Source organism: Sturnira hondurensis, unplaced genomic scaffold (assembly GCF_014824575.4).
Source record: "Sturnira hondurensis isolate 20B ecotype Veracruz unplaced genomic scaffold, ASM1482457v3 Scaffold0006413, whole genome shotgun sequence".
Lineage (NCBI taxonomy): Eukaryota > Metazoa > Chordata > Mammalia > Chiroptera > Phyllostomidae > Sturnira > Sturnira hondurensis.
In genome coordinates this window covers 53,943,344-53,961,832 of record NW_028079044.1, presented here as the reverse complement: position 1 = coordinate 53,961,832, position 18,489 = coordinate 53,943,344, and the positions used below count along the sequence as shown (strand labels likewise).

General features: G+C 48.8%; 2 protein-coding genes across 2 annotated transcripts; both read right to left on the bottom strand.

The window, feature by feature from the left end:
• Nucleotides 1-534: 534 nt before the first annotated feature.
• ZNF34 (zinc finger protein 34) lies at nt 535-14,198 on the bottom strand. Its single transcript, XM_037048919.1, is given in 6 exon segments — nt 535-857; nt 859-1,898; nt 1,901-2,050; nt 4,243-4,369; nt 4,672-4,759; nt 14,107-14,198. Coding segments are annotated over 5 exon segments (1,527 nt in total). The 5' UTR covers nt 4,708-4,759; nt 14,107-14,198; the 3' UTR covers nt 535-683.
• A 1,233-nt stretch (nt 14,199-15,431) lies between these two features.
• RPL8 (ribosomal protein L8) lies at nt 15,432-17,947 on the bottom strand. The gene is made up of 6 exons (XM_037048979.1): nt 17,864-17,947; nt 17,481-17,627; nt 17,260-17,401; nt 16,774-16,992; nt 15,832-15,947; nt 15,432-15,629 (listed from the first exon to the last, which is right to left on the bottom strand). The coding sequence occupies exons 2-6, from the start codon at nt 17,616-17,618 to the stop codon at nt 15,471-15,473; spliced, it is 774 nt and encodes a 257-aa protein (XP_036904874.1). The 5' UTR covers nt 17,619-17,627; nt 17,864-17,947; the 3' UTR covers nt 15,432-15,470.
• Between the last annotated feature and the right edge of the window lie 542 nt (nt 17,948-18,489).

The window sequence follows — 18,489 nt, the reverse complement described above, 5'->3', positions numbered from 1 at the left end:
TTAACACAATGAAAAAGACAATCATCTATTAAGTACACAATAAAGTATGAATGATGTTAATTTTTTAAAAATTTGCAAAATGTAAATATGTGGAGTTCTGTCCAGTGTGAATTCTCTGGCATTGAGGAAAGAGCAAAGGAAACGGTCCTGGATGCTGAAATAACAAGCCTAACAGTATTTTCTTTTCTTTTTTTAAAAAATATTTTATTTATTTATCTTTAGAGGGGAAGGAAAGGAGAGAGGAAGAGAAACATCAATGTATGGTTGTCTTTCGTGCGTCCCCTGCTGGGAGCTGGCCTGCAGGGAACCAGCCTGCAACCCAGGCACGTGCCCTGACTGGGAATCGAACCCCAATCCTCTGGTTCGAAGGCCCGCGCTCAATCCACTGAGCTACACCAGCCAGGGCTATTTTCTTTAAAACATTTATATACTTCTCAAAGCCTTCCTCAAAGGAAACACTCTAAGTCAGAGGTGATGAATTTTCTTTTTCTAAAAGGGAGAGATTACAGGAGCGGCTCCCTTTTGCTTGCCTTCCTCAGTTTCTCTAAAATGAGCACGCACTGCTTTGGTTTATGAGGTCTGCAAAAATTAGACAGAAATGCCTGTCATCTGTGGCAACCCTGTGAGGCCAATAAATAACAGGGCTGTGAGAAGGGCCTGGCAGAATTCCTGGGTCTCCAGCGTCAGGTGGAGAGGTCCTCCCGGAGGTGAATCCTCTGATGCTGGAACACATTGGAACTGTGCCGGAAGGCCTTGCCACACTCGCTGCACTTGTGCGGCTTCTCCTCTGTATGGATCCACTGGTGCTGGGTAAGGTAGACACCCTGGCTGAAGGCCTTCTTGCAATCACTCACTGTACTTGTACGGCTTCTCTCCGTGGTGTGACCTCTGGTGATGGATGAGTCTGGAGCTGTTGTGGAAGGCCTTCCTACACTCACCATACTGGTAGGGCTTCTCCCCCGTGTGGATCCTCTGATGCTGGATGAGGTGAGTGCTCTGACGGAAGACTTTGCCACAGTCATTACACTCATAGGGCTTCTCTCCAGTGTGGCTTCTCTGATGTTCCACAAGTTTGGTTTTTTGGATGAAGGCCTTCTCACATTCATTACATTTATAGGGTTTCTCTCCAGTGTGGATTCTCTGGTGTTGGATAAGGTTAGAACTCTGGGTAAAGCCTTTGCCACACCCCTCACATTCAAATGGCTTCTCTCCAGTGTGGGTCCGACGATGGTGGATAAGGATTGAGCTGTCACTGAAGGCTTTCCCACAGTCACTGCACTTATAGGGTTTCTCTCCAGTGTGTATTCGCTGGTGATAAATAAGGGAAGAGTAGGCACTAAAGTGTTTCCCACACTCGCTGCACTTATAAGGCTTCTCCCCAGTGTGGATCCTCTGATGCTTCATTAGGTTGGGCCTCCGGTTGAATGTCTTTCCACACTTGTCGCACTGGTAGGGGATCTCCCCTGAGTGCATCCTTTGGTGATTGATGAACTCCCAGCTCTGGCTGAAGGCTTTTCCACACTCATTACACTTGAAGGGCTTCTCTTCACTGTGGAGCCGCTGGTGCTTGACGAGATTAGCATTGTAGCTAAAGGCTTTCCTACAGTAACCACAGTAATGTAGTGTTTTGCCAGTAGGACTTTCCTGATCTTCTTTAACAACCACATTTGCACTGAAGATTTCTCCAGAATCATGAATTGTATTTGTTTGTTTTGACCTGTGTACACGCTTATGGTTATTTAGATATGATCTCTGTTCAAAACTTTGCTCACATATATTGCATTTGTGAGGTCTCTGATCGGGGACAGGACTTGACCCCAACTGGAGACTTCCCCCGCACTCCTGGCTGCTTTCCCTGTTGGTCAGTGCGACTGGCCTAGGGCTTCCCTGGTCCATGGCTTGTCTGGGCTCTCCTCCAACTCCCCAACTGGTGTACAGGCTTCTTCTGGCTCAGTGCCCTGGGGAACAGTTCCCCCGAGTCGGCCCAGTTCTGCCCCAGCAAGCATCTCCTCTGAAGTCAACTCCCCGTACTCAGTGCCGATCTCATAAACTGAAAGAACAAACAGAACAAACAGAACATCTCGGGGTCATCTATTCTCACTCTGGAAGGAAAACACAAAGATACTGCCAACCACCTGTGCAGAAGAAATTCTACCGTCTCCAAAGTCACACCTTCTACAGGTAAGAGCCTGGAACTCAGAGGCTTAAAATCTCACCCAGGGCTACAGTTATGTGGCAGTGCAAGCATTGAACCCAGATCTGATCAGCACCTATGCCCTTCCTGCCTGCCTTCTACCTCCAAGACCTGCCAGAATGGGAAAGTAGGATTCCTGTCCTCATTACAGAGAATGGGGACGGTCCAAAGTCACGGAGGGCACCTGAAAGAAAAAGAAATTAATGCCAAGCAAGTCTAAGGTCACCTAAAAATATCCCAAATCCAGGCTAAGAAAGCCAGCTGTCTCCCAAGAAGAGCAGAGGGCCAAGCCTGTGTCAACCGTGGAGGAGGGCAATGCCCCGAGGCCGGGTTCCCTGGCTCTCTCAGCAGGCCATTCCCACTCCAGGGCTCTTTCCTGGGGCACGAGAAGCCACCAGTGAGCCACCAGTACCTTAAACTCAAGATGCCAACCAGAATGCTTCCTGATGCCTTTAAGCAGGATACCCCTCCTTGACTAGACACTCACTCAGTGACTCCTTGGGTAGGAACACACGCACCAAAAACATGTTGTCAGTGAGCCGAGAGACACAGGAACCCCCAAATGGGGATAATTCAATGACCTCAACAATATAACAGAAAATAACTTGAAAATTCACAACAGAACACTACCGCAATGGTGCGAAACAAACTCCACACAACACAGACATCCCCCTAAAGCTCTGATGCCCAGATGCATCTAGCAGACAGCACGCAGGCCTCAGAGGGAAGGGACCTCAGGGCACAGCAGGAAATGAGAGAGGAGCCCCACAGGCTCCCAGGCAATCAGAAACATTCTGTATGTTGATCTGCGGGACGTTTCATTTTTTTTTTTTTTGTAGAAATTTACTGAGCTGTATAAATTCAGGGTTTATCCCATTAATGTAAGTATTTAAATTCAAATGTATAAATTTACAAAAGAGAAATTCAAGTCCTTTGAACCTGGAGTTTCTTCCTAGGACATTATCAAGATGGGCTGCACTGGAGCAGCACGGTCCGCTTCAGTGAAACTAGAGAACACCCTTCCTGCTGGCACTTCCAGCGACAGCAGCGACTGAGACTCCTGCGCACAGAAATGGACACGCACGGAGTGACAAGCATGGACCACACAGGGCTAGAACAGAGACAGCAGATGTGGACTAGAGCGCATGGGGTGATGTGATGGTCTGGGAATGGGGAAACAGTGAAGCGGCAAGGCCCACTTAACCCCAATCACTCCTAGTGCTGAGCTCTTGGGAGCAGGGCTCCCCAGGATCCCATGGGCCCAGCCCTCCCTCCAGTACACCCCAATGCCCCTCCTTCTTCAGTGACGCTGCCCCACTCACTGCCTACAAGATTCAGTTCAAGGGTCATCCCACTGAGGTACTCAGACAGATGGAGGTTTCAGCAGAGGCCACTCCCAGAGCTGCTGTACTGGCCCAGAGGCATCTTCCACCAAACTTCTCAGTCATTAGCTGTATACCCTGGCCCCCACGAATGCTTGTTCAGTAACTAGTGAGAGAACCAGCCCCTCGCGCACCTGAGCCATCAACTCCCAGCCGCTCTCTCCCCTCGGCACCCTGCGTGTCCAGGACCCATGGTTCATCCCCTTGCTCCAACTGTGTGATCACCCCAGGCTTGAGACCTGCAGGTCCAGCTCCTGGGAAGGAGATGGGACCTGCGGTTGGTGCTAAGGACATGGGACTGGGGGCCCACAGGGGGTGGGGAAGGGCAGGTGCCAGAGTGATGGGGAATCAGAACACTCTGAGCGGCTAGGGTGGTTGTAGAGATGAAGATCTGAGCACAGGGGACAGCAGGGCAAAGGGCCTGCCCCACCAGTACTGCACAGCTCCCAGCTTCCCCTGGGAACGATCTGCCTCCAGCCAGGGGCAGGGAGAGTCTATCCAGAAGTTCAAAGGAGGGAGAGGCTGACAGAGTCCCACTGGGCTCCTCCTGGGTATGGACGGACCAAACCTGTCTCTGGGTCCAAGGATGAGGTCCCTATCCCAGCCCCTGTGAGCCCTCAGTGCACAGGGCTGTTCCCTGAGCTTCGTCCTGGAGAAGGGCCTTACCCAGGGAGACCAGGTTCCTGTAGGTCTCCAGCATCACGTCCCTGTAGAGGCCCCTCTGAGCAGGGCCCAGATGTTCCCACTCCTCTGGGGAGAGGAGCACGGCCATGTCCTCGAAAGTCACCTTGGCCTGGAACGAAAGGGGCTGCTGCAGGACTAGGTGAGGTTCAGACAGGGCCCTGGGGGCAGGGGCAGCAGAGGCATGCTCAGTGCACAGCACAAGGTGTCTGCAGGCCTGATCCCCCAGCACTGCCTGGCGCCTGGTCTGACCATTTGGCTGCTGAGCTAGCCAACTCAGGGTGGCTGGGTAAATCCCAAGTCACCACTCCATTACTCAGCACCCAGAGATGTCTGACAGCATCTGCTGAGGCAGAACAGGAGGGAGAAGCCCCAGGTGGAGACCTCACATCACCCAGGGAGGATAATGCTCACCTGGGAAACGGAAGATAGGTGCAGAGCTGCCATCATGTGATTCCCTGGGTTTCCCAGGAGAGGTATGCACGAGCCAATCACTCAGGTGCTGAGGGAAGACAAAAGAACACATGGAGACCCAGTCTGGTCCCTCCTGTGTGCGGCTTCAGGGCTTGCTTATCATGATAACACAGCTGGCCTCCTAGCAAACTGCCCGCCTCCACTAGATGAACCCAGATGCCCAGGTAACTTGCCCCTCCTCCTCCCTGGCACACTAAGTTGTCTCACTCAGGGGGAGGACAGAGATTCTCATTCCCTTTACACGAAGGGATAAAGACAACACATTAAAGGTTCAGGAGGAAAAAGACGTAAAAAAAAAAATCAATAGTCCCGAGCAGTGTGGCTTAGTGGGTTGGATGGACATCATCGGGCCAACCTCGAGGTCGCCGGTTCAGTTCCTGGGTCAGGGCACCTGCCTGGGTTGCAGACCAGGTTCCCAGCTGGGAGGCATGAGAGAGGCAACCAATCAATGTTTCTCTGGCACACTGATGTTTCTCTCCCTCTTTCTCCTTCCCTTCCCCTCTCTCTAAAAATAATTAAATAAAGTCTTTTAGAGAAATCAACAGAAGGCACATAGTGAAGACAAAGTATAGAAGGTGAAAATAAGAAACTAGTAGAAACAAGTCCAATGAATGAGAGATGATGAGAAATAAAAGAATTAAACTCGCTCAAAAGAAGCACAAGACCTTTCGATCATATACATGAAATGCACCCACATGACCTACAATGAAGCAGTACAGACAGGATGAGTATCGGACAAGCAGACCAGCACCAGGGAAAGTAAAGAAGCTCAGTGCTCGAGTGGCACGCAGACCTCACTGCCTGCCCGGGGGGCACCTAGACTCCAGCAGCACCACTGTGCCTCTGCCCAGCTCCCCCGGGGACTGCGCAGCTGCACTCCTCTGTGCTGGCTGCCCCCTCGGCGCGGTGCTCCTGAGCTTACTATGCACTGCTGCGTATGGTTTAGTGATATTTACACCAATCAAAACAGAACTGAAAGCAAAAATCATTATAGCAACAAAAACAAGCCTTGTGTAGCCCTGGCTGGTGTAGCTCAGTGGATTGAGTGCAGGCCTGAGAACCACACGATCGCGGTTCGATTCCCAGTCGGGGCACATGCCTGGGTTGCAGGCCAGTCCCCAGCGGGGGACTCACGAGAGGCAACCATACATTGATATTTCTCTCCTTCCCTTCCCCCCTAAAGATAAATAAAATATTTTTTTAAAAAAACAAACAAACGTTGTGTATTAAAAAAAGATAAAACCCACCTAAAAATCATTACAAACATGTGTATCTATCAACAAACTTTCAAGACACAAACAGCCAGAGCTAACTGACTAAGCAAAGAGTTCCTGGCAGCCCTCCCTGGGATGACAGATTTTATCACATTTCCCTGAGAAACCTGTGGATCAACAGACAATTTTACCTAAAGCATGCAGAATACACATTTTTTCAAAATGTATATTGAATTTTTTTAATATGTAGTGTTTTTTTAACGATTTTTATTTATTTATTTTTAGAGAGGGGAAGGGGGGGAGAAAGAGAGAGAAAAACACCAATGTGTGGTTGCCTCTTGTGTGGCCCCCACTGGGGACCTGGCCCGCAAACCAGGCATGTGCCCTGACTGGGAATTGAACCTGGGACCCTTTGGTTCACAGCCCTGCACTCAATCCACCGAGCTACGCCAGCCAGGGCTGAATATTTGTTTAAAAACACCACATACCAGGCCAAAAAAAAAAAAAAAAGAAGTAGCAACAAATTTCAATGGCTACATCATTTGCCAAAATATTCTCTTACCATACTATTGCTATACTACAAAAGCATGGTTTTAAAAGTACCCCCCTCCAAGAAAAACAAAAAAATGGAATATAGGGTGGAAATGGCAACAAAAGTTCCGTAAGGAAAAATGGGCATTAATAGGACAAAAGCCACTTTCTAATGCCCTCTTTCCCAGAGCTGTCTGAACCCCATAAAGTATCAAGGACCCTAATTTTTTTAAGACCTTATTAATTTGTAGAGAGAGGGAAAGGGAGGAAGAAACATCAATGTGTGCTTGCCTCTCACAGTCCCCCTACTGGGGACCTGGCCCACAACCCAGGCCTGTGCACCGACTGGGAATCAAAACAGTGACCCTTCAGTTCACAGGCCAGTGCTCAGTCCACTGAGCCACACCAGCTAAGGCACCCTAATTGTTTTATACGCCTTTACCCTCAGGACTAGAAAATTGCTGGAAGTATCCTGAAGGTGTAAAGGCCCTGGGAAATTACAAAACAAGACATGCCAGACCACGACACCTGGACCAGACTTTGCACCCAAAGGTAACAGCAAAACAAGGCGCAGCCCAAGTGAAACATCCTGCTCTCCAACTGCCCCATTATCTGACGAAGCCCAAAGCCCTACCCCTCAGGGCTGGTGCATATCTCTGCACCCAGCCCTTCCCCTCTCTTGGGAAAGTAAAATAAAACTCTACTCTCTATACTTTCTTCTCTTTGCGAATTTTCTCACAGCCTGCATCACTGACCACCCTAACATACATCATTAATGCACAAATTTGAATATAAGAGAAACAGAAATAAATTATCTAAACACTCAACAGGAAATCAGCCACAGAATAAGACAGTAGTTCAAGGAGCCCTGGCTGGTGTAGCTCAGTGGACTGAGCACGGGCCTGCGAAGCAGAGGATTGAGGTTCTATTCCCAGTCGGGGCACATGCCTGGGTTGCAGGCCAGATCCCAGCGTGGGACACATGGGAGGCAACCATACGTTGATATTTCTCTCCCTCTCCTTCCCTTCCCCTCTAAAGATAAACAAATAAAATCTTCTTTTTATATATTTTATTTATTTATCTTTAGAGGGGAAGGGAAGGAGAGAGGAAGAGAAACATAAATGTATGGTTGCTTCTTGTGCATCCCCTGCCGGGAACTGGCCTGCAACCCAGGCATGTGCCCTGACTGGGAATCGAACCGCAATTATCTGGTTCACAGGCCCGTGCTCAATCCACTGAGCTACACCAGCCAGGGCATAAAATCTTAAATTTAAAAAAAAAGATAGGAACTTCCGCCAAGATTGAGGCATAGGTGGAAACACTGTGCCTTCTCCCACAACCAAGTATGAATACAACAAAGGTTTGGAGAACAAAGACACAGCCAAAGAACAAAAAATTGAATTATACGGAAGTCCAACAACAATGAACCCTTCAACCAGACTAGTAAGAGGGGCGGAGCCAGCAGCAGAGTGCGGATAGGCAAGAAAGATCCCCTGACCCAGGCGCGCAGGCAGCTCTGGGACGAGCTGACCCAGTGAGGGCTCAGGGCGGCGGGCTGGCTGCGGTCACACCTTTGCACACAGATAAACCAGCAAAGGAGTGAGCAGTAAGACAGACCGCGCAGGCCCCAGCGGGCGAATTGACCGAGGTCGCACATTCGCGAGCAGAGGGACAGACCACACAGGCCTGCGGTGGTGGCAGGAGGCAGCAGAGGGGGCCTGCGATTGCTTTCCTTTGGCCCCGCCCCCACATACAGCATCACAACCCACAGACTGAGTGGCCCGGCCCTGGAGAACACCTAGGGCTCTGCTCCTCATACATAACAGACACAAAGAGTCCAAAATATGGCTCAAGAAGAACTCAAAGCCCCAGAGCCAATAACTCTAAGCGACCAGGAAATAGCGAAACTCTCAGATGCACAATTCAAAACACTGGTGATCAGGATGCTCACAGAACTGGTTGATTTTAGACACAAATTAGAGGAACATATGAAGGCTAAACTGATTGAAATGAAGGGAAATGCACAGGAAATCAATAGTGATGGAAAGGAAACTGGGACTCAAATCAATGGAGTGGACCAGAAGGAAGGAAGAAATGACCAAACAGGAAAAGGTGAAGTTACGAGAATTCAAAACAATGAGGAGAGGCTTAGGAACCTCCAGGACATCTTTAAACGTTCCAACATCCGAATTATAGGGGTACCAGAAGGGGAAGAAGAACAGCCACGAGTGGAAAACTTATGTGAACAAATAATAAAGGAGAACTTCCCCAGTCTGGCAAAGGAAATAGACTTCCAGGAAATCCAGGAAGCTCAGAGAGTCCCAAAGAAGTTGGACCCAAGAAGGAACACACCAAAGCACATCATAATTACATTAGCCAAGATGAAAATGAAGGAGAGAATCCTAGAAGCAGCAAGAGATAAGGGGACAGTCACCTACAAAGGAGTTCCCATCAGACTGTCAGCGGATTTCTCAAAGGAGACCTTACAGGCAAGAAGGGGCTGGAAAGAAGTATTCCAAGTCATGAAATCCAAAGACCTACAGCCAAGATTGTTCTATCCAGCAAAGCTTTCATTTAGAATGGAAAGACAGATAAAGTGCTTCTCAGATAATGTCAAATTCAAGGAGTTCATCATCACCAAGCCCTTATTATATGAAATGTTAAAGGGACTTATCTAAGAAAAAGAAGATAAAAAATATGAACAGTGAAAGGACAGCAAACTCACAGTTATTAACAACCACACCTAAAACAAAAGCAAACCAAGAGGACAGCTAGATCAGGAGTGGAACCATAGAAATGAAGAACACATGGAGGGTTAGCAACAGGGGAGTGGGAGGAGGAGAAGGGAGCAGAAGATACAGAAAATAAGTAGCATAGATGGTAGGTAAAAAATAGATAGGGGGGAGGGCAAGAATAGTAGGGGAATAGTAGGAAATATAGAATCTAAAGAACTTGAGACACATGGTCATAAATTAAAGGGAGGAATGGTGGGGGAGGGGGTGTACAGGGTAGAGAGGAATGAAGCGGGGGGAATAGAGCAACTGTAATGGTATAATCAATAAAATATATTAAAAAACAAAAGATAGTAGTTCAAGGAAAGAAGATGAAAGGAATGAAAATATAATCTCAACAAGAAAATCATCTCAGCATTGGTTCTTTGAAAATAAAACACAAACATCTGGTACGTCCAAAGTGGGGGCCTTCAGGGGCCACAGAGAGGAGAAAGAAAAGGAAAGACTATGAAAAACAGAAAAGAGAAGTAAGTACATAGCACACACAGCGGTGGTTCCCAGTATGGCCCGAGACCTTGGGTTCCCAGCATTCGAGTCTGTCTCCATACAGTGGAAAAAGAAACACAAGCCATGAGGGCTGGAAGAGAATAGATAAAATCACCACTTTTTGAAAATGATAAGATCATCCACAGAGAAAACCCAAGAGTATCAACCCCTTGTTGGGATGATAAGAGTTTGACAGGACTGCCACAGATGAGGTCAGTACAGAGTAATCAGCACTGCTCTGATATACTTGCAATCAGCAAGCAAAAGCCAACATTCACAACAGCCACAAACACTACTTATACGGCATCTGAGAAGGCTAACAAAAAATGTGTAAGCACTTTATGGACAAAATGATAAAAGCTTATTAAAGGACATTAAAAAGATCTGTGGAGAAACAGACAACGTTCATAAATAAGAGTCAATATCATAAAAATATCAACTGTCCCTGAATGAATCTATTAATTCTGTTCAATCAAAACTACATCAGGACAGCCCTGGTTGATGTGGCTCTGTGGATTGAGCACCAGCCTTAGAACCAAAAGGTCTCCAGTTTAATTCCCAGTCAGGGAACATGCCTTGGTTGTGGGCCAGGCCCCTGGTTGGGAGCGTGTGAAGGACAACTAATCAAGATGTTTCTCTTTTTCCTTCTTTCTCTCCCTCTCTCTCTAAAAATATAGAGAGAGAATGTTTCGTAAAAAATCACAACAGGATATATCATGAAATCTGACCAAAATGACTCCAAATATCATAAGAGTATGGTCCAAGATTAACCATGGCAATGCCAAAAAAGCAGTAGGGCAGTCAGAGGCATGCCCTCCAGGTATCGGGACTGACTGCAGGCTGTGGAAACAGGACAGAATGCGCATTAATGACACACCTGCCACATTAACAGCCAGGTAGTATTCAGTAAATGGTGCTGGCACAACCAGTTTCCATAGGAAATCAAGTTACCTCCCTGCCTTCCATAGCATGCAAAAATATATTTCAGGTAGGCTGAAGACCTAAGGTTTTTTTTAGTGTTTATAACTATTATAACAATACATAAAAAACACATCAAGAGAAATGTTCCGTTTTACTTCATCAAAAACCTTCGGCCCTGGATGGCGTGGCTCAGTGAGTGAGTGCCAACCTATGAAACAAAGGGTTGCCGGCTGGGGCACATGCCTGGGTTGCAGGCCAAGTTCCCAGTAGGGAGGCAGCCCATCGGTATTTCTCTCCCTCTTTCATCCTCCCATCCCCTCTCTCTACAAATAAATAAATAAAATCTTAAAAGAAAAAACTTTGGTAGGAGACATGACAAAAATTTTAAAACCAACTGTAAAGTGATAGAATGTTCACAAACATACATAACAAAGATAAACACGGAAAATATATTCAAATAACAAATAAAACACTATTCAACTTAAAAAATGAACACAGGACAGGACCTACTAAATTGCAAATAAAGAAATAAATTGTCCGTAAACATCTGAAAAGATTTTCAATGTCAGTAAAAACGAGGGAAATGCAAATTAAAACCAGACTTCTCTCTCTATTGATTGGGGAAATGACAGTGGTTGAGCAAAAGTAGATATACAGACAACTGTTCATATGGAAAATAACACAATAATGAATAAGCATTAATACAAGAATAAGCTGCCTCATGTACTAAAGCTGTAACCCTACTTTACAAAGACTTCACAATATCACATGCTGCAGACGTGCAGAAACACGGGGACTCTGAGTCCCATACCAAGAGTACAGACCAAGCCATCACTCTGCAAACCCATCTGACACTTCCTAGAGGAACTCAAAGCCTGCAAACCCATCAGGAAACCTAATTCTAGGCATGTGCCCTAATAACACAAGATGACATACAAGAATTCCACCACATGCCTGTCTATAAGGAAAAAAGGAAACCACCTCAATATCTATTATCAGGGAGCAGGCGGGTTGGAAGGGATGAACCACATCATCACGCAGATGGAGCAGAGCTGTAAGGGTTAGTAAGAACGTTAGACACAGAATATCAATAGTATGACATGTATGTAGATATTTTAAAATATTTTATCTATTTATTTGTAAAGAGAGGGGAAGAGAGGAAGAAAGGGAGAGAAACATCACTATGTGGTTGCCTCTCACATGCTCCCAACTGGGGACACAGCCCACAACCCAGGCATGTGGCCTGACCGGGAATCAAACTGGCGAGCTCTCAGTTCGCAGGCCAGCACTCAGTGTACTGAGCCACACCAGCCAGGGTGTATGTAGATTTTAAAACACAAAAACACCACTAGATGTGTAGAGGTTTAAGAAAATGTGCCAACAACAAAATTACCACCAACAGAGTGAGAAGACACCTAAAGGACAGGAGAAACCAGCTGCAAACCATCTACCTGATAAAGGAGTGAATCTCCAAAATATATTAGGAACTCACATAGCTGAATTACAAAAAAAACAAATAACCCAATTTAAAAATGGGCAAAATACCTGAACAGACTGGTCTTCCAAAAACACATGCAAATAACCAACAGGCACATGAAAATATACTCATCACTAATCATCAGAAAATTGCAAATCTAAACCACAGTGAGCTATCACTTCACACCTGTCAGACTGTCATTAATAAACCCAGAAACAACATGAGAATGTGAAGAAAAGAGTACCCTCATGCACTATTGGTGGGAGTGCACACTGGTGCAGCCACTGTGGAAAACAGCATGTTAATTTCTCAAAAAATTAAAAATAAAAACTGCCTGACGACCCAGTGATTACACTTCTAGGTATATATCTGAAAGAAATGAAGTCTATAGCATGAATAGATATTTGCACCCCATGCTCACTGAAGCATTATTCACAGGGGTCAAGACATGGGAGTAGCTTAAGTGTCCATTGGATGGATGATTGGATAAATTGACCTATATATACACAATGGAATATTACTCGGCCATAAAAAAAGAAACCTTGCTATTTGCAACAACATGGATGGACCTGGAGGGCATTGTGCTGAATGAGGTAAGCTGGACCCATAAAGACAAATACTGCATGATCCTACCTATAAGTGGAGTCTAAAATTGTCCAAATCCACACTGGTATGGCTTAGTGCATTGAGCATCATCCCACAAACTGAAAGGTTGTGGGTTTGATTCCCAGTCAGAGCACATGCCTGGGTTGCAGGCCAGGTCCCTGGGTGGGAGCATGCAAGAGACAACCAACCATGTCTCTTTCCCTCTCCCTTCTCCTCTCTCTAAAGATAAATAAAGTCTTTTTAAAAAATAAAATAAAGTTGTATCCAGGAAGCAGAGAGAATGGTGGTTGCCAAGGTTTGGGGGTTGAGAGAAAATGGAGAGAAAATGGAAAGTTTGTTGGTCAAACTTTCGCTCGTGTGAGGTAAGTTGTGGAGACCTAATTACAGCGAGGTGACAACAGTCAACAGCACTACATGTTATACTTTGACATTTGTGACAAGGCGAGTATTAAGTGTCCTCACCACAAAGAGAAAGAAAATGGTACCTGTGTGGTGAATGTGATTATTTTACAGGGCACATACAGTGCGCCTTCATATATACAACTCCTGTTTCTCAATCACACCTTAGAAAGGTAGAGAGGCGATCGTTCAAAACAGGAGCTGCCAGAAGAAGCTGTGCACTAGGATCCTGGGTCTCCAAGTAATTTCACTTTAAGTTTTGTTAAATAAAAAAGGGAGGGTGGAACACAGGCTGGTGTAGCTCAGTGGATTGAGTGCTGGCCAGCGAACGCAAGAGTCGCTGGTTCAATTCCCAGTCATGTCCCCAGTAGGGGGAGCGAGGGAGGCAACCACACAGTTATGTCTCTCTCCCTCCCTTCTCCTCTCTCTAAAAATAAATAAAATCTTAAAAAAAAAAAAAAAAAAAAGGAGGGGGCTTGACCAAACGTGGCAAAGAGTTAAATCCCAGTCGTGGGGGCTTGACCAAACGTGGCAAAGAGTTAAATCCCAGTCGTGGGTGTTTGCTAAACCATTCCATATAACCATTCCATAGATCTATTTCCATGTGAAGAAAATATATAAAACGCACAAAACCATGAAGCAAACTAAAGGAGGAAAAGAAACAGAAATGTGGCTGAGAGAGACCGGCCTGGGACCAACCGGGGAGGGAAGTGGGCGCAAGCGCGGTCTTGGGAAGTGCCTGTGGTCGGCACTGGCGGTTCATGGGGGCCAATGCGGGCACGTGGGGGGCTGTGGTGGGCAGGTGGCGTGTTCGCTTTAAGAGCCCGGAGCTGGAGACTAAGTGAGTAAGTATATGCGAAGACCAGGAACCCAGAGGACCTGGTGTGGTACTCTGGAAGAGGAGGAGTGCTTCGGAAGGGAAAGGTCGGCTACCCTGGGAGCGGGTTACCTTGATGACGGCCCAGCAAGCTGATCTGGGGAGCCAGGTAGGAAGACGCCGGGCCGCAAAGGAGGTTGGTCAGGGTTCGCGGCTTTTCGGGAGCCGAGGAGGGGAGGGGTAGCCGCCGGAGGTTCCCGCCCCACGGGTCCCACACTTACCTCCGGGAGGCAGAGAAGCCACCGCCCGACCAAGGACCGCCTGCACCCGTCCCGCCAATCGAAACCAGCCAGAAGTGGCATAAGCCCCTCCCCCTTGCTTCCCGACCGCTCTGGGAAACTTCTTACATCTCGGTAGCCGGAACCCTCCAGGAACCGGAAATACAGCCCAACAAATTAGGAACGCTGCCAGGGGGATTGAGGGAAAGCAGCCTGGAGCCTCGGGGTTCAGAATCCAGGGAAGAGTGAGGCTTTGATGACCGATTTCGGACTAACACGTATCAGTAATTTTCAGTGACACCCTCTTTGTAGGGCTACTAAAGGCATTGCAGCTAAGACCAGGCCTTCCTTTAACAAGGGAAACCGAACAAGGCCGTTCACCAGGAGCACGCAATACCCAGGAAGTGAAGGGGAGGCTCTTCTTTCTGGTCAAATCCAGTTAACCCATGTCCACTCACAAAGGGCTTTCCTTCCACACGTTTCTGCAGCAAACCCTCCATGATGACCAGTCTCCTCCCCATGTAAGGCCTCACTTTTCAAGATTCATGCTTTTCAGGAAACGTTTCCCCTCCTGACTTCTCTGCCAGTGACAGAGCCTATCCCTGCTGGATTCACTGCCCAGGGCAGGGGAAGGCAGGCTGAGAACTGGGTCTGAGGTTGGACCATGAGAGCAAAGCCACATCATCCGGGGGGGCCCTTGCACTACGGCCTCAGAACCAGAGGTAACCAGTTCTCACACAGGACTCACTGTGGTCCTCTCATGCAGGTAAGTGGTCACTGTGAAGACTCCCAGCCAGTGCCTTCTCCCCAAGACCTGCACGGTCAGCACCTACCCAAATGGTTGTCACCTTTGACAGAACTGGAACAAAGTTTGGATAAGGTGCCATCAGCTGTGGCCAAATAGGAAACCTGTTTGTTTGGAGAAACTCCAGGTCCTCTCATCACAGGACAGTCCCCCTGTCCAACCTGTGGATTCAGAACAGCACCTACCCAAGAGCAGCCACCCCCTCATTTAGATTCTCTCAAACACAGGTATGGACTTCTCTGCTCTGTGTGCTGAGTGCTGGTGGGGTTCCAGGAACCAAAGTGTGAAGGGACCTAGCACCCCCCACCACCTCTGGAGAGCAGCAGCCCTCCCACAGAACCCTTCCCCCCTCTGCAACCACAGGCAGAAACTGCTTTGTGGCAGAAGGACAAACTTTATTGAGCCCCCAAGCCCTAGTTTTCTTTCTCCTGCACAGTCTTGGTTCCCCGTAGACGCCCAGTCCGGCGGGCAGCGATGAGACCCACTTTGCGTCCAGCAGGGGCATCTCTGCGTATGGTGGAGGGTTTGCCGATGTGCTGGTGGTTGCCACCCCCAAACGGATGTTCCACAGGCTGCAGGCAGAGGGAGGTGGCATTAATGTGGAGGTGGCCCCAACCTACCTCAGGAGGGCTAAGGGCAGGATCAACAAAACTGCGCCTATGAACCATCACACCAGATACCCCACCAGAGATTTTCCAGAAAGGGGCCTGCCCATGCAGTCTCACGATCCCTGTATCAGGAAACCCCCCGGCTGCCTATTTCTGGGCTACTTACATTCATGGCCACACCCCGCACACGTGGCCAGCAATTCCTCTTTGCCTTATACTTGTGGTAGGCACGGCCGGCCTTCAGAATGGGCTTGTCAATGCGGCCACCTCCAGCCACCACACCTGTTAGAAAGATCAGGCATTTCAGAAAGGTGCTTCCTACTCTCTCATCAGACAGAATGTACCCTGCTGGGTCCCTGTTACCACCCCACCACCTGCACTAATCACACTCACTCTGTAGTGTCATCCCAAAGTTCACAGAAGCCCCATTAACACTGTGCAATGGCCACCCAGCATGTAACACCTTTGCAGCCTGTCACTTGACAGAAAGTTTCTTCAGGCTCCATGGGGTGCCAAGCCAGGCCTTTGCCCACATCATCTGGAATGCCTATCTCAATCCAGAGTTCTCCAAGGAAGCTCTTCACCGTGTCTGACATGGGGCAGGTCACTCAGCCTCAGGACCCCAACCCCAACATGATGGCTGACCCACCCTCCCACATCTCAGTCAGTTTTGCTTATTCCGTGAACACACCCACAAAAGATTCCCCCACACAGGACTGGGTTTGCCACAGAACTGGAAAGCGTTACCAAACAGCACAACGAACAAACCTGAGTGCAAATCTTACTTACTAGATGATTTTAAGGGAACTGTACATCTCTGAAAAGGTAGTTAACAAGTAGGTATAGGGCAGAAATCACTCAAGTCTAGGTTATGCGAGACTGTAAACAAGTCCCAGGCAGTTAAGCCCAGTCTCCTTCAACTCCCAACTAGCAGTGAAGTAGGTACAGGTACCACCATGCCCACTTTACAAATATTAAAATGCACAGGCCATGTGCATGCTCCAATTTAGAGCCTGCTCTAGTGGAGTGAGCAGTTAGGTTCCATAGGCCAGGTCTACTTGGTGGCTGTTCACAAGCCACCCACAGCATTCAACTGCCAATCACTCACCAACCACAGCTCGGTTGGCGGAGGAAATAACCTTCTTGGAGCCTGAAGGCAGCTTGACTCTAGTCTTTTTGGTCTCGGGGTTGTGGGAGATGACGGTAGCATAGTTCCCAGAGGCTCGGGCCAGCTTGCCCCGGTCACCAGGCTTCTCCTCCAGACAACACACGATGGTGCCCTCAGGCATGGTGCCCACAGGGAGCACATTGCCAATGTTCAGCTGAGCTGCAAGGACAAGTAGACCATGCAAGTCAGCAAGGGGAGGTGGTGTCTTAACGACTGCTAACCAAAGGCACTGTAAACCCACCAGCTCGGTACAGCACCCCCAAATAGTCACAACACCCCTTCATTCCCCGGGCACACCCTGGCGACACGCGGTCCAGCAGGACTCACCAGGTGAGCCTTCCTCCTGGATGCCTCCCCTGCCCGACCTCGGGTGTGTACCTCTTCATGCAACCCCGTCCTCCCATCGCACACACAAGCGGCGCGCACCCTTCTTGCCGCAATACACGAACTGGCCGGTGTGGATGCCTTCCGCTGCGATGAACAATTCCGTCCGCTTCTTAAACCGGTACGGATCCCTGAAAACCACCTTGGCGAGGGGCGCACCGCGGCCTGGATCATGGATGATGTCCTGTGGACCGAGGCAGAGTGAGCGTGGAGGCCCGGCAGGGCGCCCCGCGCCCCCACCCGTCTCGACCAGCGCCCCGCACCTTCACGATGCCCTTTATATAGCCGTGGCGCTCTGCGAAGTCAACGGCGCGCAGACGCGCGGCGCCCTTGCGGTGTTTCACGTGCGCACGGAACACGGAGCCGGCGCCCTTCCTCTGCCCACGAATAACGCGGCCCATGACGGCAGTCTGGAGGAAGCTTACGGTCAGCGCCGAAGGAGCCCAGATACTCCCGCCGCCCGGCTTTGGCTTTAGGGCCCCCTTTCCCCAGGCTCCTCCCTCCAACCCCCGACCGCCTCCTCGCCCCTATCCCCGAACTGCATCCTCTCAGAAGCTATCCTGAGCTCTTTGTGAACCCAGGGTGGCGGATGGCGGCAGATGGCGGCGGATGGCACTGGGACCGCCACACCGCAGTCACAACCTACCTACTGCCTAGCGCGGCTGAAAGAGAGTAGGCGGCCGCACGAACTGCTTTATCTTCCGGGGCTGAAAGCCACTTTCACTTCCGGGCAGGTGCCGCGTCCGCGAGCACAGTGCACGCCGGGACCTGTAGTCCTCCCCCGTCGCCGGGGACTCGCGCAGGAGCCCCGGCGGTCGCGTGGTGGGAGTCCAGAATGTCTAGCCTGAGGGCTGCTCTCCCGTGGTGGGGTCGTCCTGAGGGCGGGGCCTTGGGGGGTGGGTTTGCAACGATTTAAAAACCTTTCTTACAGCCCTGGCTGGTGTAGCTCGGTGAATTGAGTACGAGCCTGCGAATAAAAGGATCGCAGTTCGATTCCCAGTCAGGGCAGCAACCATACATTGTATTTCTCTCCTTCTCTCCTTCCCTTCCACTCTAAAGATAAATTAATAAAATCTTAAAAAAAAAACAACAACACATTCTTGGCCCTGGCCTCAGTTGGTTGGAGCATCACCCGGCATCTGGATTCGTAGAGACTGTGGGTTTGATCTGTGGTCAAGGCACAAACGAGAATCAACTAATCCATGTTTTTCTCTCTCCTTTCCTCTCTCTCTAAAAATCAATGACATTTTTTTTAAGTTATTTAAAATTTTT

What these genes read in the sequence shown, in the direction of transcription:
- RPL8 (XM_037048979.1), bottom strand. Translation starts at nt 17,618, where the DNA reads ATGGGCCGCGTTATTCGTGGGCAGAGGAAGGGCGCCGGCTCCGTGTTC. An exon ending in CGCCAACCGAGCTGTGGTTG is followed by an intron (nt 15,948 to 16,773) that starts GTGAGTGATTGG and finishes TCTTTCTAACAG; the next exon opens with GTGTGGTGGCTGGAGGTGGC. An exon ending in TGCGGGGTGTGGCCATGAAT is followed by an intron (nt 15,630 to 15,831) that starts GTAAGTAGCCCA and finishes CTCTGCCTGCAG; the next exon opens with CCTGTGGAACATCCGTTTGG.